We start from the raw sequence: 16,680 nt of genomic DNA, 5'->3' as shown, positions 1-16,680 counted from the left end.
ATAATCACGCTACAGTTGCTGACTAGGGATTTCTGCTAAGAAGTTTTTAAAATCCTCAATTTTTTTTTTTCTAAAACTGCCTTGTAACGCCTTATGTGTGTGTGTGTGAGTTGAGCTTCGTGTTTTTTTAAACGGCTTGTGAGTTCTGACGAGTAACCAATGAGAATTGGTGGCGTGTGACGCAAGAGCCCGTGTCCAGCACAAGGATGGGGAATCTTACAAGCAAGCAAGAGCTTTGCGCAGTGGCAGTATCGTAACCAATGAGGGCTAACCAAGGTACGATTATTGCTAGTTGAAACTCACATCATTTGCGTTTGTTCTCGATCGCATCAACACTAAGCAATGGCTCATACCAAGCAGACCGCCCGTAAATCTACCGGAGGAAAGGCTCCTCGCAAGCAGCTGGCTGCCAAGGCTGCTCACAAATCACAAGTCTGCCCCTGCTTGTATTGAAAGCTCGACAATTTCCCCAGCTGAAGTAGAATCTACTAAAGTGGATTGACTATTTAAAACATCGTTTGGATCCAGTTGCAAAAGATCTTATGAAGTGTCACTAAATTCCTTAGGACAAACATCTCAAGACAACAAAGACACATGAATGAAAGATGGAATTCCTCTCACTGTGGCTTCTATGCGCGGAGGAAGCCGCTCTCTAGCAGCAGACTAAAGCAAATGCACTTAATCTAAGTTTGCTCGACTACCGCAAGTCCCACCAGCTCCCATTAAAGTAGAAATTCTCTCTCAAGTTCTTACGGTAGACATCACACAATTGGAGGTGCCATGAAGAATAACTTGCCCTCACAAGTTCCTGCTGCAGATGTTACACAATTTGGAGGTGCCATGAGGAAAACATTTCCCTCAAAAGTTCCTGCTGCAGACATCACACAATTTGGAGGAGCCATGAAGAATTATTTTCCCTCAAGTTCCTGTTGTAAATGTTATACATATTGGAGGTGCCATGAAGAATAAATTGCCATCACAAGTTCCTGCTGCGGACATCACACAATTTGGAGGTGCCATGAGGAATACATTTCCCTTAAAATTCCTGCTGCGGACATCACACAATTTGCAGATACCATGAAGAGTTGTTTTCTCTCAAAAGTTCCTGCTGTAATTGTCACACATTGGAGGTGCCATGAAGAATAAATTTCCCTCTCAAGTTTCTGCTGTGGAATTCACACAATTTGGAGGTGCAATGAGGAATACATTTCCCTCAATAGTTCCTACTGTAACTGTCACTCATTGGAGGTGCCATGAAGAATAAAGTGCCCTCACAAGTACCTGTTGTAGATGCCACACGATTTGAAGATGAGATTGCCCCTCCAAAATCAATGTTATATCTGCAACAAGATATATTCAAATACCTCCAACAGAAACAGGCATATGAGCGAGGTATGTTCATTGGCAAAGCATCCCAAGGGTTATATTATAAGATGCTCTGGATGTGGACAGGTAATTAAGAAGAAAAAGTATCTCCGTGGTACACGTCACTTTGAAACGCTGTGAAGCTCTGAAGCAGACTTGTTGCTTGAATTATTTCTTTGCCATAGGTAGTAGGAGTAGGTTGGTGAGGGCACCAGCCGCCCGTTGAGATACTACCGCTAGAGAGTTATGGGGTCCTTTGACTGGCTAGACAGTGCTACATTGGATCCTTCTCTCAGGTTATTAATATTTCCCTTTGGCTAGACATACACCGAATAGTCTGACCCATTATTTACAGATTCTCCTCTATCCTCATACACCTGACAACACTGGGATTACCAAACAATTCTTCTTTACCCAAGGGGTTAACTACTGCACTATAATTGTACAGAGGGTACTTTATTCTTGGTAAGGGTAGAAGAGACACTTTAGTTATGGTAAGCAGCTCTTCTAAGAGAAGGACACTCCAAAATCAAACCATTGTTCTCTATTCCTGGGCAGTGCCATAGCCTCTGTACCATGGTCTTCCACTGTCTAGGGTCAGAGTTCTCTTGCTTGAGGGTGCACTTGGGCACACTATTCTATATAATTTCTATTCCTCTTGTTTTGTTAGTTGTCATAGTTTATATAGGAAATATTTATTCTAATGTTGTTACTGTCCTTAAAATATTTAAATTTTTGTTGTTTCCATTCCTCACCGGGCTGTTTTCCTGTTGGGGTCCCTGGGCTTATAGCATTCTGCTTTTCTAACTAGTGTTGTAGCTTAGCAAGTAATAATAATTATAATTCAGATGTTTATCTTATAATGTAATTTTTATTATTTGCAGGGGGAGACAACAGTAAAACCTGTTACAAAAAATGAAAATGCATTTGTCCCTCCAATTATAGAAGAACTCTATCAAGTTTCTGGAGATACGTTACCATTTTATAGAGCCAATGGCCTCAGGTAGGTGGAAGTGGTGTTATTTCATAAAATAATATATTATCATACAGATATAAATTTTTTCCTCAGATTCTAAGCCATGGAATGATTTTTAGTGTTTCTGCTCAAAATCTTGTATCAACTTCACCTATCAGAGTGACATAAAGAATAAACAAAATACAGTTGTTTTTGTGCAAAATACAAACGTTCCGCTCTTTACTGTGGAGTATTATTTTGGTGAAGCTGAAACCAGCCGATAAGATTTATTGTCAGAGTGTAACTACCCACTGCTAGTTAGCAGGGTTGAGCGGGGTAGGTAACCCTCATGTGCACACCAGCACTAGCACCTAACTGTCACTTTTTATTTTGGCTTAGTAAAGATGTAGTTTCCTTCTCCCCCAAATCCTTTTTAACCGGTTACGGTTAAAAGGAATTGGCCTAATGCTTAATAAAATGTCCCTTTCCTTTGAACTGCCTTCCTTACACATGGGTTCCCCGTGTAAGGAAGGTAGCAAGAAGTCATTGGCCTCTTCCTCTGCTGCTCGCCCAGTGTTCGCTCTACTTCGGCGGGCGGGTATGAGCAGTGGCTGACAAGAACTCATTGGAGTGGCTTGTTGGGTAACCTTTCGGGATAAACCAAGAAACGAGCTTTGGTTATGTTTCACAGGCAACATTCGATGTTGACCTTGAACTTGATGAGGCAGAACCTTAGCTTGTTGACGGAAAGCAGAGAGTGCTGCCTGGAAGTTTGCCTCCAGGTGTAGGATAATTTTCCCTTTCGAGGGAGTGTTAACCTCCACCATGTATTAAGCAACTTTTCCTTCTGAGGGAGAGTTCCTCCACCAGCCACTGTCCAATTGCCCCCCCACCCCACCCCCCCCACCCCCCGCTTGCATGAAAGCAATAGAGGTTGGTCGTCTTTCCCGTCCATGGAAGAGACTACCATCATCTGTGGGGTTTCCCTCATGCGGGATCCCTCCAGTAGAACTTTGATACGTCTTTGCTCTTCGAAGCTTCTCGACGAATGAGTTAGGTGATTGCATACAATTCCTACTCACTGCCACCGTACCCTCATGATACGAAACGAGTATCGTTGCAATATTCCTTTGGGTTATTTGCCACAGATGATGACGACTGCCGGCCGCTTTTGGCTGCCTCCTCTCCTATCGACGAGTATCGTAAGCTATAATTCTGTATGGTTATTGCCTCAGCATGCCTTTGGGCACGACAAAGCTCTTGGAGATTTGTGAGGCCAAGCTTTTCGCTGCTCTCCATAGTTTCTAACTCTAATGAGGAAGAAACAGCTGGTCTTCAAGTCCAGTTTAGCCTTTTTTGTTCCCTTCCGAGGGGATGACATAAGGCTACCCAACATCCCCTTTTTGGCGGGTAGGATGGGTAGGAGTACTAAGAGGACCTTGGTTTCGAAGCTCTTCTGCCCTAAGGAGGTCTGCAAGACCCTTGTCTTGTCTTAGTACCTGAGCTGTTTGCGAGACCCTCACCTCATGTGAGACTAGCCTCGTGCGAGACCCTCGCCTCGCCTTAGTACCCGAGGCAAGGGTTTGCGAGATCCTCATGTCGCCTTAGTACCCATGGCAGGTTTGTGAGACCCTCGCCTCGTCTGAGTACCCATGGTGGGTTTGTGGGACCCTCGCTTTGCCTTAGTTCTCATGGTGGGTTTGCGAGACCCTCACCTCGGGCAAGACTCGCCTCGTGTGAGACCCTCGCCTCATCTTTGTAACCATGGTGGTTTTGTAAAACCCTTCTTGCCAGCACTAGATAGCGTACGCTACTGGGTCTAGCCATAAAGTTAGTATTAGCTTATGCTTATGTTTACAAACAACACAAGGCAACCAGACAAACATTGTCAGTTTCTCATTACGTTTACGAGCGTTAACAAGCCCCTCCCACAAGGCAGCCAGACAAACTTTGTCGACTTCTCATTACATTTATGAACAATAACAAACCCCGAGGGAGGTATGATCGCTACACTAGCTGTATGTTTTTTTGTTTTTTTTTTTTCTGGCCGCATGTGCTCACATCTTGAAAAATGCTGCAGCTAGTCGTCGATAAAATTCCTTGGGCAATAATGTTGCGATTCGTCACACATACTTTATTCCTGCAAATGGGTTCAGACTCGTTATCAACCGTTTACTTGGAGGCAAAGAGGCCACACATACCCGACCGCAGATGGATATGCCCATGTGCGAGCAAGAGATCCTTCTGCCGGCAAGGACTACTGTATAGACCATCTTACAATTAGAACTCTGTTCTAATAAATCATTAGTGTTGATGGCTATATTCCTTATGAGAAACCTGGTTATGCAATACTCTTTTTCCTTCCCATAATCAGACATAGTGGATATGCTGTCTACCTTCATCCCAGGCAGTTCCTTCCTAACTTCCGATAGGAGGTCATAGTTTTTAAAAAATAGTGAGACCAAGAACTTGACATAAGCAAATTGTTTCCTGGAAGGGACCTTTCAAAACTTATACTGTACCAGTTTTGCCGAGTGGAGACAAAGAAATACTTATGTTTTCGTCGTTCATAGGAAGGAGGAGGTCTCATTTACTAACGTTTATCAATGTTCTCCAACCGAGTTCAGGATACAAATAATAATTAGGGCTACGCCCATATGATTTTCCCCCTCCTTGGTCTGTTACTGGTCTGTAGATGAACTTATGCATAAATTACCTGTCCATCAATAGATTGAAGATACTTCTCAATCTTACTTTTTGGAAGTAGTTGTATGTAATTGGTCGTTACCGATCGGTCTCTTGCCCGAAAGCAATCGCTAAGGAGATTCACTGCAATAACATTTATCTTCTAAGGGGTACTGGCTACCCTGGTTTTTCGATTTGTAACATACATACTTGGCCAACTTCCATTGAATTGGTGGCAGTTGGAGGATAAGGTTCTCCCCCCCCCCTCCCCTTCAGTGCAGGGACATGGAACTGGTTGCTTGCTACACAATTTGTAGACCCCTAGGAAGGAACCGAGGAGGATTGCCTTTTCGCTTGAGGTTCAAGGTTGCTTGTTCCACTCATTGGAACTCGCTTTCCCTTAAGGGGGGAGTTTAGGACAACAGGCACAATCCCGGTGTATTGTTGGCTACTTTACTGGGTATTGGTTGATCAGGTAGTCCAGAGCCCTTCTCATTTTCTGATGGTGGTGGGGGGGATTTTTTTCTCACGGGTAAGGTGCTAGTACAACCTGTCTCTCCCACTCGTAGTAGCCTTTTATGAATGAATGACTCCTCCTGTTGGAGCGCATTACGCTACCCAGGCTGCTATGAGAGACAGGTCGTATGAAATTACCCTGATCCATCCTACTCGAGTTGGCTAGCCATTCTGGTAACAACCCCAACCTGCCCTGAGCTCCTATGGATGTGAGTTTGGATGTGGAAGACCTCTTTGACAATGGATGTGAACATTTAGATGGTATGCTACCAATATCCAGCATTCCTAAGACCTCCCCCTTGTAGCAGAAAGCCTCGGACCATGTCTTTCTCCCGGTTTTTTGCTGCATCAGGAAAATCAACTCCTTGGGAGAACCTGATCAGATTCCTGCGGGGGGAAAGGAGACCATTATTTACCATCTTTATGATACCCCTTGACCGACCCACCAAGACTAAGGTAGCCTTGCCTTGGTCTATGGGAGTCAAGGGCACCAAGAAGAGGTCATACGGCCAGGTGGCAGGAACGTCGCAATCTCTATGTTTAGTTGACTACTCTCGTCTACTTCCTCCTCCATATGTTCGTCAGAGAAAATATTTTGAAATAGTTGAGGATGATCCATCTCCACTTCCTCTGGATCTGGCAGTACTGTCTCTAACCCAGAAACATGTCCTTAGATAAGTTGTCATTGCTTTTGGTGATGTTCTCAGCGGCTGTTGCCACAAACATGGAGCTGGTGGCAAAGTGCTCTTTACAGGCCACTTCATGGTTGGAATGTTGGTTGGGGTCTGTGGGATACCTCTTGAAGAATGAAGATCTTTCCTCCAACCAGAAGAACGAAGCTACATTATGTCAGCGTTCTTCCTTTCAGGTTCCAGGACGGTGGAATTCCTCACCCACAACATCCTTAACTAATGGGTCAACTGGGTTTTGAGGAGACTGGACTCCAGCCTCTCAAAATTCAGGAATCAGGGGCCTCAGAAGTGATGAAGCTTCAAAACTCTTGATGGATGGCTCCTCCCTCTTTAATGTGGAGGACATCGAGGCAGTGGCAGAAGGATGGAGGAAAGTGAGTCACAATTCTCTTCTCCATATGGCAATTACATCTTGCCTTTACTCCAGGACACTTCTGCCACAGAGACATCACCGGTAAATTGCCAGGGGCAGAAAAGCAGCCATCATGCAACAGGACAACCTGCATCAAGGAAACAAGGACCCAAGCAATCCTTTTGAAACCTAGGTTCATGAGGGAGAGGAGGCAGAGTGGAAGATGAAGTTGCCTCCGCTAGGGGCCCATTCTTCCAACCAGTCCACCAGTGGGAGGATGCCTGAAGAGCAGGTGGCAGAGAGGAAGTTATCAGGGGGGCCTAACCTTTGTCGGTCTCTGTCCTCCTTGCAGGATACCTTGTCCCATGCACACTCTTATGTCTTTCCTCTAACCCGCATTCCAGCAATGATGAGCTGCTACGCAATGGGATGAGTAAATGAGCAGGCAATTCTGGTTGGGATCCAGACCATGATAGAAAAGGATGCTCTCCAAGAGGTCCAGGACAGGTCTCCAGGCTTCTACAGTTGACTCTTTCTTGTCGAGAAGGCATTTAGAGGCTGGAGACCAGTCGTGGACCTCTTAGCTCTGAAAGAGTTTGTTCAACAAACTCTGTTTAGAATGGAGATGGCTCAAACAGTCAGGTAGGCCATCAGACCATCGGACTAAATGATAACACTGAACTTCAAAGCGCATTCTTCTAGATCCCAGTCCACCAGCCATCAAGGAATTATGTAAGGTTTGTCTTTGACAACAATATATACCAGTTCAAAGTGCTGTACTTTTACCTGTTCACAGCAGCTCAGATCTTTTCCCTCGTGTCAACTTGGGCTCACAAGAACGGCTTTCAGCGATTTCGGTGTTTAGACGATTGGATGATTCTGGCAGATTTGATGGAAATCCTTCTCCTTCATTGGGACAAGCTTCTCGAGTTCTGCCTCGATCTGGGGATTGTGGTAAATCACAAGAACTCCTCTCTGCTCCCTATGCTGATCCTGGTATATCTCAGAATGAATATCAATACAAAGCTAGGCTAAGTCTTTCCGTCACTTGATAGATTAGAGAGGCAAGGTTGAAGTGGACAAACAGCCTGTTTCTGATACAAAACAGGTTACCAGCTCATCGGGGGCAGAATCTACTGCATCACCTCTCCTTGTTAGAGAGGCTGGTGCCCAATGGCCGTCTTCGTATCCATTCTCTCCAGTAGCAGTTGAAGAACTATTGGTCTCAGAACAAAGACCCTCCAAATCTTCTGGTTCTAATAGGGTCAGAACAAAAGAGAGACCTGAGTTGGTGGGTGTTAGACACCAACCTCCTCAGGGGAGTAGACCTTCTCACTCCTCCCCTGTAATTGATGCTCTTTACAGATGCGTCATAGGAAGGGTGGGGGCTCACATGTTGCACCACAGTCTCCAGACTGTGGTCTGAGTCTGAATGACAGTGCCACATAAACCTCCTAAAAATGAGGGCAGCCTGTCTAGCCCTCAAGTAATTCCACCAGCTCCTTTCAGGATAGTGGTGCTGATGAGCAACAACTCATGGTAGTGGCTTACGTAAACATAAAAGGAAGTACTTTTTCACAGCCAGCCCCTCTGCCATCTGAGATGGACGGAAGACAACTTAGTAACCCTCTCAGCCTGATTCATTTCTGGCAATTGGAATGTGTTGGCAGACAAACTGAGAAGGAAGATTCGGGTAGTTAACTCCTAGTGGTCACTGAATCTTCATTTTGCAAACAAAGTCCTGACTTTATGGAGTTCTCCAACGATTGACCTCTTTGCAATTTCCCTCAACTGGAAACTTCCTGTGTACTGCTCACCAGTACCAGATCCCCAGGCCATCTGGTCGAATGTCAACATCCATGGGACAAGATGGACGTTTATGCATTTCCCTCATTTTGCCAATTGAAATGACTCATAAACAAGGTAAGGGCATTACACGATCTCTCGATGACCCTCATAGCTCCAATGTGGCACCATGCAGAATGGTTTGCAGACCTTCTACATCTGCTCACAGAAGCTCCAAGAGAGCTAACAACTCTTCCCGAGTTCCTAGAAAATCCGCACATAAAGATATCCCATAAAGCCGATGTTTCGCTATGACTACACGTCTGGAGGTCATCCAGCATCTCGTCTCGAAGAGGTTTTTAACATCCAGTTGCGAAAAGGATGTTTGGATACCTTCGGAACTCTTCAGCCACCGTATACCAGGCGAAGTGGTCTGTCTTTTGTGGTTGGTGTCGTGGAAGGGGTATCGCTCCTCTCGAAGCTACTATCCCAGTGATAGCAAAGTTTCTTTTATACCTCAGGGAGAAAAAACACTTTGATCTCGGCGTTAAAATGCTATCGCTCGGCCTCGAGCCTCACCTTTGAATAGAAAGGAGTTAACATTTCCTCCTCAACGGAATTTTCTCCTCATTTGAAGGTTCAAGCTCTCTTTCCCTCAATTGGAAGTTAGACCTCCTTCGTTGAACGTAGTACTGTACATGTACTATAACCCCTGAAAGGAGCATCTTATGAACTGCTACATCAGTCTTCAAATCATGACTTGACACTGTTTTTCTTCTAGGGGCTCAGCAAAGGAAGTCAGTGAGCTACATGCTCTATTGTGCGATGTCACCCTTTCAAGGGGATGGGGGCAGGTGACTCTCAGCTTTTTCCCTGAGTTTATTGCTAAGACTCAAAATCTGGCTGTAGAAGATCCTAGATTTAGGCCCTTCCAGATTGAGAGTCAACGTTCTGTAACAGATGGACCAGATCAGTTGCTATTATGCTGTACCAGGGCGCTGAGGTCTTATCTCAAAAGAACCACAGGAACTCGCCCACAGATCTAACAAACTTTTTGTCAGTACGGGCAGGGTCAAGAGGAAAATGTCGCGTAATACTATCTGTGCCTGGATTGGGTAAATAATAGAAAGAGCCGTCGTTTCAGACGCAAGGGAGGAGCTCATGATGTCAGGAGCATAAGCACGACTCTGACGTTTAAAAAGAACTTCTCTGTGGTGCAGGTATTGCATGTGGAAACGTCAAACAACCTTCACAACTCATTACCTGCAAGATGTAACCCACAGGAACCTGGACACTTTCTCCATAGGTCCAGTTGTGGCTGCACAAAACGTGGTCACAATCACATCAGTTCCCTTGTAAGAAAGTTAGCAGTTGGTTGAGGGAAGATGTTACTCAATTTAAGACTAGAATGAATGTGCAAGTGACTGGCCTTTTCATCTATCATTCTCCCCTCTCTTGGGGTTGAGCAACCAAGGAACAGCAAGCTGACCTCCTCTAACTGCAGGTCGATACCATTGCTTGTGTAACCTGATATATGTTTATTTATTTGTTATGGCCCCATCTCCTTGAGAGGTGAAATGTCTAGGTTAAGTGTGGAGTTTAGCTCCAAATATTACCATACCTGGTCAAGTCACTTTGCTGAGTTCTTATGCATCTGTTTGATTTCCCAGGCTGTTAAATCTCTCACATATTCTGAGTTAGCAAGGTGTCAGGGTGTCTCTATTAAGCTTGTGCGAAGCACAGAATAATACTTTGGGACAGGAATCAGCCAGTTGGTTTTTGGACTTCCACTCACCTAAGAGTGAGTCTCCACTGTAAAGAGTGAAAAGATTTGTATTTGTTTAGGTCAAATGTCAAATTTGGAAATGATTTATATTTTTTCTAACTATGCAAACCTTGAGCTCTTTACACATACCTGATCCGCCATCACCTAACCCCCAGGGAAGCCCTGCCTGCAATTAAAAATTGATGTTACTCAACCGATGAGTGTGTGAGTGGGGTGTCTAGTTTTCCCCTTGCTACTCTTAGCAAATTAGCAGTGAGTAGTTATACTTATCTACAAGTTTTTTGGCTAGTTTTCAGCATTAGCCAAAATAATATCCCACTGTAAAGAGCTCAGGGTTTGTATAGTTAAGAAAAATATAAATTATTTCCAATTTTTTAATTTTAAGACAAGTTTCATTAGGTTAGGAAATTTTTGGTGAGTAGTAGTGATCTTTGGATACATGTGCAATGGCATGTAAAAAACACTCTTGAATGGTCTGGTATTTGAATGAAGTGGATGTGAAGACATTTACTGTGACTGAGATGGGTTGGGAAAGAATTATAAGTGAATAGAGTAAGACTTTGCAAATTTAAATCTAGACTTTCATTCTGAGTTTGAGATTTTCTTGTGATACTGCTATGCTGTCCTCCTGATGAGAGTATGAATCAGTAATGATCAGGTGGAAGGTTCATCAACATAATAAAGTTTATAATGAAGTTATTTCAATACTGTACTTTAAGTTCATTAGTATTCCCCTTTCATTCCCACTCATAGTGGTAATAGGTAGTTTTAGTGTAGGTGTATGACTCCTCCCTGAGGAGAAAGACCAGATAGAACTAAGGGAGCCATGTGTTTAACCAAGTCACTACCATTTGGAGGTGACACCCACACATACTGTTAGTAGGCATTAGGGAAAACTAAATATTATACCTTGAGGGGAAATCTTAAAATTTTCTTATAGAATATGTGGCCAAAAGTGTTCCCTCTGGAAGGAAAGAATTTTAGTAAGAATTTTTCTTTTTTTTAAATCTTTAGGAAATTAGAGATAGTTAGATCCTGTGTCTTTGTGATTAATATAGTTGGAGAGGTGAATAGTGGCTACCTGCAGTAAGTGCAACTGACACCTTAATCCTCACCTGATAATCACCAAATCATTTGTCAATTTTCAATGGCTTGTTTTACCTATTGTAAATAAATCTTATTACCTTAAAGTACTGTAAATGTATTTTGTTTAGTTGGAACACTATATATTTTCACAATTTTGTCAATACTATACATATATCTTGTTAAGGTAGATTAATAAATTGATTTTTTTGATAACATTTTAACATCCAGAAATTCATGTATTTGCAGTAAAGGTGATGTTTTAAGTACAGCAGACGTAAGAAGAGTGGTTACAGATTACATAAAGAGAAATAAATTACAAAAGGAAGGAGATAAGTAAGTAATTATTTGAAAAGTTTTTTACCCATTAGTAGTTATAGATCCACAAATAAAAAAATATGCAAAGGAAATATATGATTAGGATAATTCTGATATACATTATCAGACACTTGGTGCACTAAGTGCACCAAGCTAACATGCTCTTATTGGACTGCTGCAGCCAACTATGTCATCTGATGTCGGAGCAACAGAGCATCCCCTGCACCTGTAAAAATCTAAATGTTTGATATCATTTATGGAATGTAGGCTAAGATACCATACATAGTGCTAATAGCTGTTAAAAATTCCTTTTATGGATATCTGATTGGTTTATACATTCAAATACTTTATTTGAGAGTTATTGCTAGAACATGATCATTATCTACCATACCCAAATTTGATATTATCAGACTTGTATTGGCTTCTCATAGGTAACTCATGACATTTTGAAAACACACAAATTAGGTAAACCCTAATGAAACAATAAATAGTTTCAATTAATTCCTTGACATCAAAGACCTATACAAGGGCATGAAAATAATCTTCCTATCTCAATTACTGTTGGAGTATGTCTATTGGTGCATTTTGGTAGAATAGGATTTTTGGGGTAGGGGTAACCTTTGTTTACATTTACCTCCACTGTCTATAAAAAAAAACTGTAATAAGCAATGCATATTAAGTACAGTATATATTTGTATGTGGAATTAATAAGAGAATTTTTCACCAATTTTGGTAATCTGATTTGCAATAATGGATAAATGGGAGGCAATTAGATTTTGAGTATGTTTGAAGCCTAAAGTAATTTCTAAAACAAAATCTATGAAATTGTGCATTTTCAGGAATAAAATAAAAACTTGAGATAATGAACAATGCTAAAAAGTTGTGAGTTTTATCTGAATACAGTATGTTGATTAAATATAGATTTTAACTTGAAGGCTGTCTACTAATGTGTTATTCCATATAACTTCAATTGTTCCCATACTAACAAGCCTTCCGTTATTTATTTTGTTAATTACTGTACTGCAATTGTTCAGTGTACTTTCCTCTAGGTAAGGGTAGAAGAGACTCTTTAGCTATGGTAAGCAGCTCTTCTAGGAGAAGGGCACTCCAAAATTAAACCATTGTTCTCTAGTCTTGGGTAGTGCCATAGCCTCTGTACCATGGTCTTCCACTGTCTTGGGTTAGAGTTCTCTTACTTGAGGGTACACTTGGGCACTTGTGGTTTATCAAGAGGTTGTCTTATCCTTTTCTGATTCTTTTTCTTCTCAAAACCATCCTTACTGTCCTCCCTTCAGTTGAAGTGGCTATGCTGGAGGGTATTTAGCCTTGCATGGTGTATCGGCTCCTCCATGTTGACCAGTTTTTCTGACTTTTTACTATGGTCTATGGGTTTCATCAATCACTTTATTTATAATTCTGTACATATTGTTTTTGTTATAATTCTTGTTAATCTAGTTTTTAAGTATGATGTCTCTTTTTTATTTCTATCAATTCTTATGCTGTCTGGAGACATTGAGCGAAATCCAGGACCAGTACGTCCTAGATTTCGTCAATGTCGTCTTCTGTATTGCAATATTCATGGTCTTCATGCAAATATTCAAGACCTTACAGTTGCGTCCAGACAGTATGATATTCTTTTGTGCTCAGAAACTCTGGTTTCTAATATGAGTCACTCATCTGAGCTACTTATAACTGGTTTTAAGAAGCCAATAATGTTGAAACGTGATGCCATCCCTAGGGCCAGGGGAATGGCTCTGTATATTAGGACTGAGTACCCTGCTTCTCATAAGTCCTGCTATCAATGTGGATGTCATGAGATTCAGGTAATAAAAGTTTGTGGCAGGCATAACAACTTCTATTTGTGTTCGATCTACTGGAATCCAGACATGGATGATTCTATCTTCGATTGTCTTCTGACCATTATGGCTAAGATACAAGATGATGATAGAAAGGCTTCTTTTGTCTTTGTTGGTGATTTTAATGCTCACCATAGGGAGTGGTTAAGTTGTATCTCTCCTACCGATCGCCATGGCTTAAGATCTTTAGACTTTGCCTTGGGATCAGGCTGTGAGCAAATCATAAATGAAGCTACCCAAAGGTCTGGTAATTGCTTGGACCTCGTATACACTGACTCCCCTGGCGTTATAACTAGTAAGGTTGGTTCTTCAGTTGGGACATCTGATCATGCTTTCATTTCATTAGTAGTGAAGACTGAGCAGCCTGTCCCTGATATATCATACTCTCGTAAAATTTATATGAAATCCCAAGCAGACTGGAATGGGATTTTGCATGATTTTTTGTGCTTGAATTGGTCACAATTATATAGTAGTGTAGATCCTGTTGTCCTTTTGAATGAGAATATAGTCAACATAATTGATAGGCGTATCCCTTCTTGTGTGCTAACGTACCGAGTGAAGGACAAACCGTGGTTCAATGATGATTGTAGACGTGCTTATTTGGAGAAGCAGGAGGCCTATCATCTTTGGAAGGGTAACAGATCAGATTTGACTTGGAATAACTATACTCAGCTTCGAGCTTTTGCTCAGAGAGTTTGTGCCTCAACTGAAAAGGAGTACAATTTAACCATAAAAGAAACCCTTTCTGGTACAACTCAGGAACATAAATGGTGGTCTACCTTTAAATCTGCACTCTTTGGTGTAGATGCAACAGTTTCTCCTTTACTTAAACCCGATGGCTCAGTCACTCACTGTCGAAAGAAAAAGGCACCCCTTTTGGCTGATGTTTTTGACAGTAAACAGAGTAATAAAAAACTTGAACTTCCTCATTCATGTTTTCCTGAGGCTAAACTAACTAGTTTAGCTTTTCGATCTTGTGAAATTGAAGCTCTGTTGATGGAACTTGATGCTTATGGAGGTGTAGACCCAAATGGCATTTTTCCTTTGTTTTTTATAAAGACAGCAGATTTCTTAGCTCCAAAGTTATCTGTTATTTTGCGCAAGTTGGCAAGAAGAGGAGCTTTTAGCACTTGTTGGAGAATTGGTAATGTTACTCCTCTATGTAAATGTGTTTGTGGTAGCTCAAGTCCCACTGATTACCACCCAATTTCCATAACTCCCATATTATCTAAAGTTTTTGAGCGTCTTCTGGCAAAACGTCTTAATAGGTTTGCTGAAGGTAATCATCTATTCCCTAGTTTGCAATTTGGTTTTCGTAAAGGCCTTGGAGCATGTGATGCCCTTCTTACAATCTCCAATGCTGTACAAAAATCCCTTGATTGTGATCAGGAAGTTCGTATGATTGGGGTTGATTTTAGTGCTGCCTTTGACCGTGTTAATCATGAGGCCCTTGTTTTCAAACTGAAACAGTTGGGAGTGGGTGGGTAATTTCTTAGCATTATTATTGATTTTTTAAGTAATAGATCTCAAAGAGTTGTTGTTGACGGGTACCATAGTGAGTATAGGAATGTGATATCCGGTGTTCCACAGGGTAGTGTTCTTGGCCCATTACTTTTCATACTATATACACATGACATGTGGTTTGGCCCAGAAAACAAGCTTGTTGCATATGCAGATGATGACACTCTCTGCATCAATTCTATCCCCTGAATGTAGATCTGGGGTTGGTATATCCCTTAATAGAGATTTAGCTAAAATTAGTGCATGGTGCAAATTATGGGGTATGAAGTTGAATCCTAACAAAACTCAAAGTATGATTGTAAGTAGGTCAAGGACGGTGGCTCCTCAACAACCGGATCTCAGTATTGATAATGTTTCTTTAAATTTGTATGACTCTTTTAAAATTTTAGGTGTGATTCTCGACAGCAGATTTACTTTGGAGAAACACATTAGGTTTGTTTCTTCTTCAATTGCACAAAAAAATTGGCTTATTGAAAAAGTCTTTTAAGATTTTCAGTGATCAATCTATTCTGAAGTGTTTTAATTCTTTCATTCTACCTTGTTTTGAGCATTGTTCTCCTGTCTGGTGTTCAGCTGCTGACTCTCATCTTAATTTGTTGGACAGAAACCTACGGTCTATTGAATTTCTTATTCTTGATCTAGATATTAATCTTTAGCACCGTCGTTCAATTAGTTCATTAAGCATGTTGCTTAAGATTTTTCAAAACTCTGACCATCCTTTACATTCAGATCTCCCTGGACAATTCTATCCTGTTCGTAATACTAGGCAGGCAGTTAATTCCAATAGCCAGGCCTTCTCCATCATGAGGCTCAATACTACACAGTATTCTAGAAGTTTTAATCCAGCTGTGACCAATTGGGGAATGATCTTCCTAATCGGGTAGTTGAATCAGTAGAACTTCAAAAGTTTAAAGTTGGAGCAAATGTTTTTATGTTGGCCAGGCTGACATGAGTCTTTTTATATTTTATATATGACATATCTGTTTTTGACGTTGTTAATAGTTTATATAGGAAATATGTTTTGACATTGTTACTGTTTTTAGAATGATTTATTGTTAACTTGTTCTCATCATTTATTCATTTCCTTATTTCCTTTCCTCACTGGGCTATTTTTCCCTATTGAACCCCTTGGGCTTATAGCATCTTGCTTTTCCAACTAGGGTTGTAGCTTGGCTAGTAATAATAATAATAATAATAATAATCTTTCGGCGTAGCAGGAAGGTAGCCATTAGACTTTAATTGCGAGGTGGCAGCGCGGGTAAGTACTGAGCTGGACAGGGGGGCCAACATAACACTATATCGGGTAGATGCCGATCGGTAGGATAACACAAATAATTAAAACTAAAACTGCCTCGCGAGAGTCCCACTCAAACTAAAGCAAAATAACTAGGTGGTAAAGATAAAAAACACTGGGTAAAAACGCTATAAGGCGAAGTAAACCAACTAGGAAGCGCCCGAAGGCGAACAGGCTTGCCAACCTAAGTTCAAAACTATGATACGTAGCATAATATCATAATAACATATAATATAATAATATAAAATAGGGTGTGATCGGTGATAATACCCAGCAAAAAGGTTCGAAACGAAAAACAATCAGTATAGAAGACTAATTGTAAGGCGTTAAGAACGAGTAAAAGGAGGTAGCCAGCCAACATGGCAGCCGCGAAGCGGGGCCGACGAATGGTGAATAACAAAAAACTGTGATAGAAATAAAAATAAGGGCAAGGCTACCTCCAAAGACTCAAAACTCATAGATCTGGTACTTA

General features: G+C 41.5%; 1 protein-coding gene and 1 pseudogene across 1 annotated transcript in view; both read left to right on the top strand.

The window, feature by feature from the left end:
- The window catches only part of LOC137628803 (eukaryotic translation initiation factor 2D-like), a 191,459-nt gene that overhangs the window by 128,109 nt on the left and 46,670 nt on the right, over positions 1-16,680 (top strand). Inside the window, exons 7-8 of the mRNA XM_068360027.1 lie at positions 2,250-2,368; positions 11,469-11,555. Of these exons, the coding sequence (XP_068216128.1) occupies positions 2,250-2,368; positions 11,469-11,555 (206 nt within the window). The remainder of the gene's footprint in view (positions 1-2,249; positions 2,369-11,468; positions 11,556-16,680) is intronic.
- LOC137628922 (U4 spliceosomal RNA) lies at positions 232-355 on the top strand (annotated as a pseudogene).

This window comes from Palaemon carinicauda, chromosome 36 (genome assembly GCF_036898095.1).
Source record: "Palaemon carinicauda isolate YSFRI2023 chromosome 36, ASM3689809v2, whole genome shotgun sequence".
NCBI lineage: Eukaryota > Metazoa > Arthropoda > Malacostraca > Decapoda > Palaemonidae > Palaemon > Palaemon carinicauda.
Note: the sequence above shows the minus strand (reverse complement) of the source record. Positions and strands in the feature narration are given on the sequence as shown.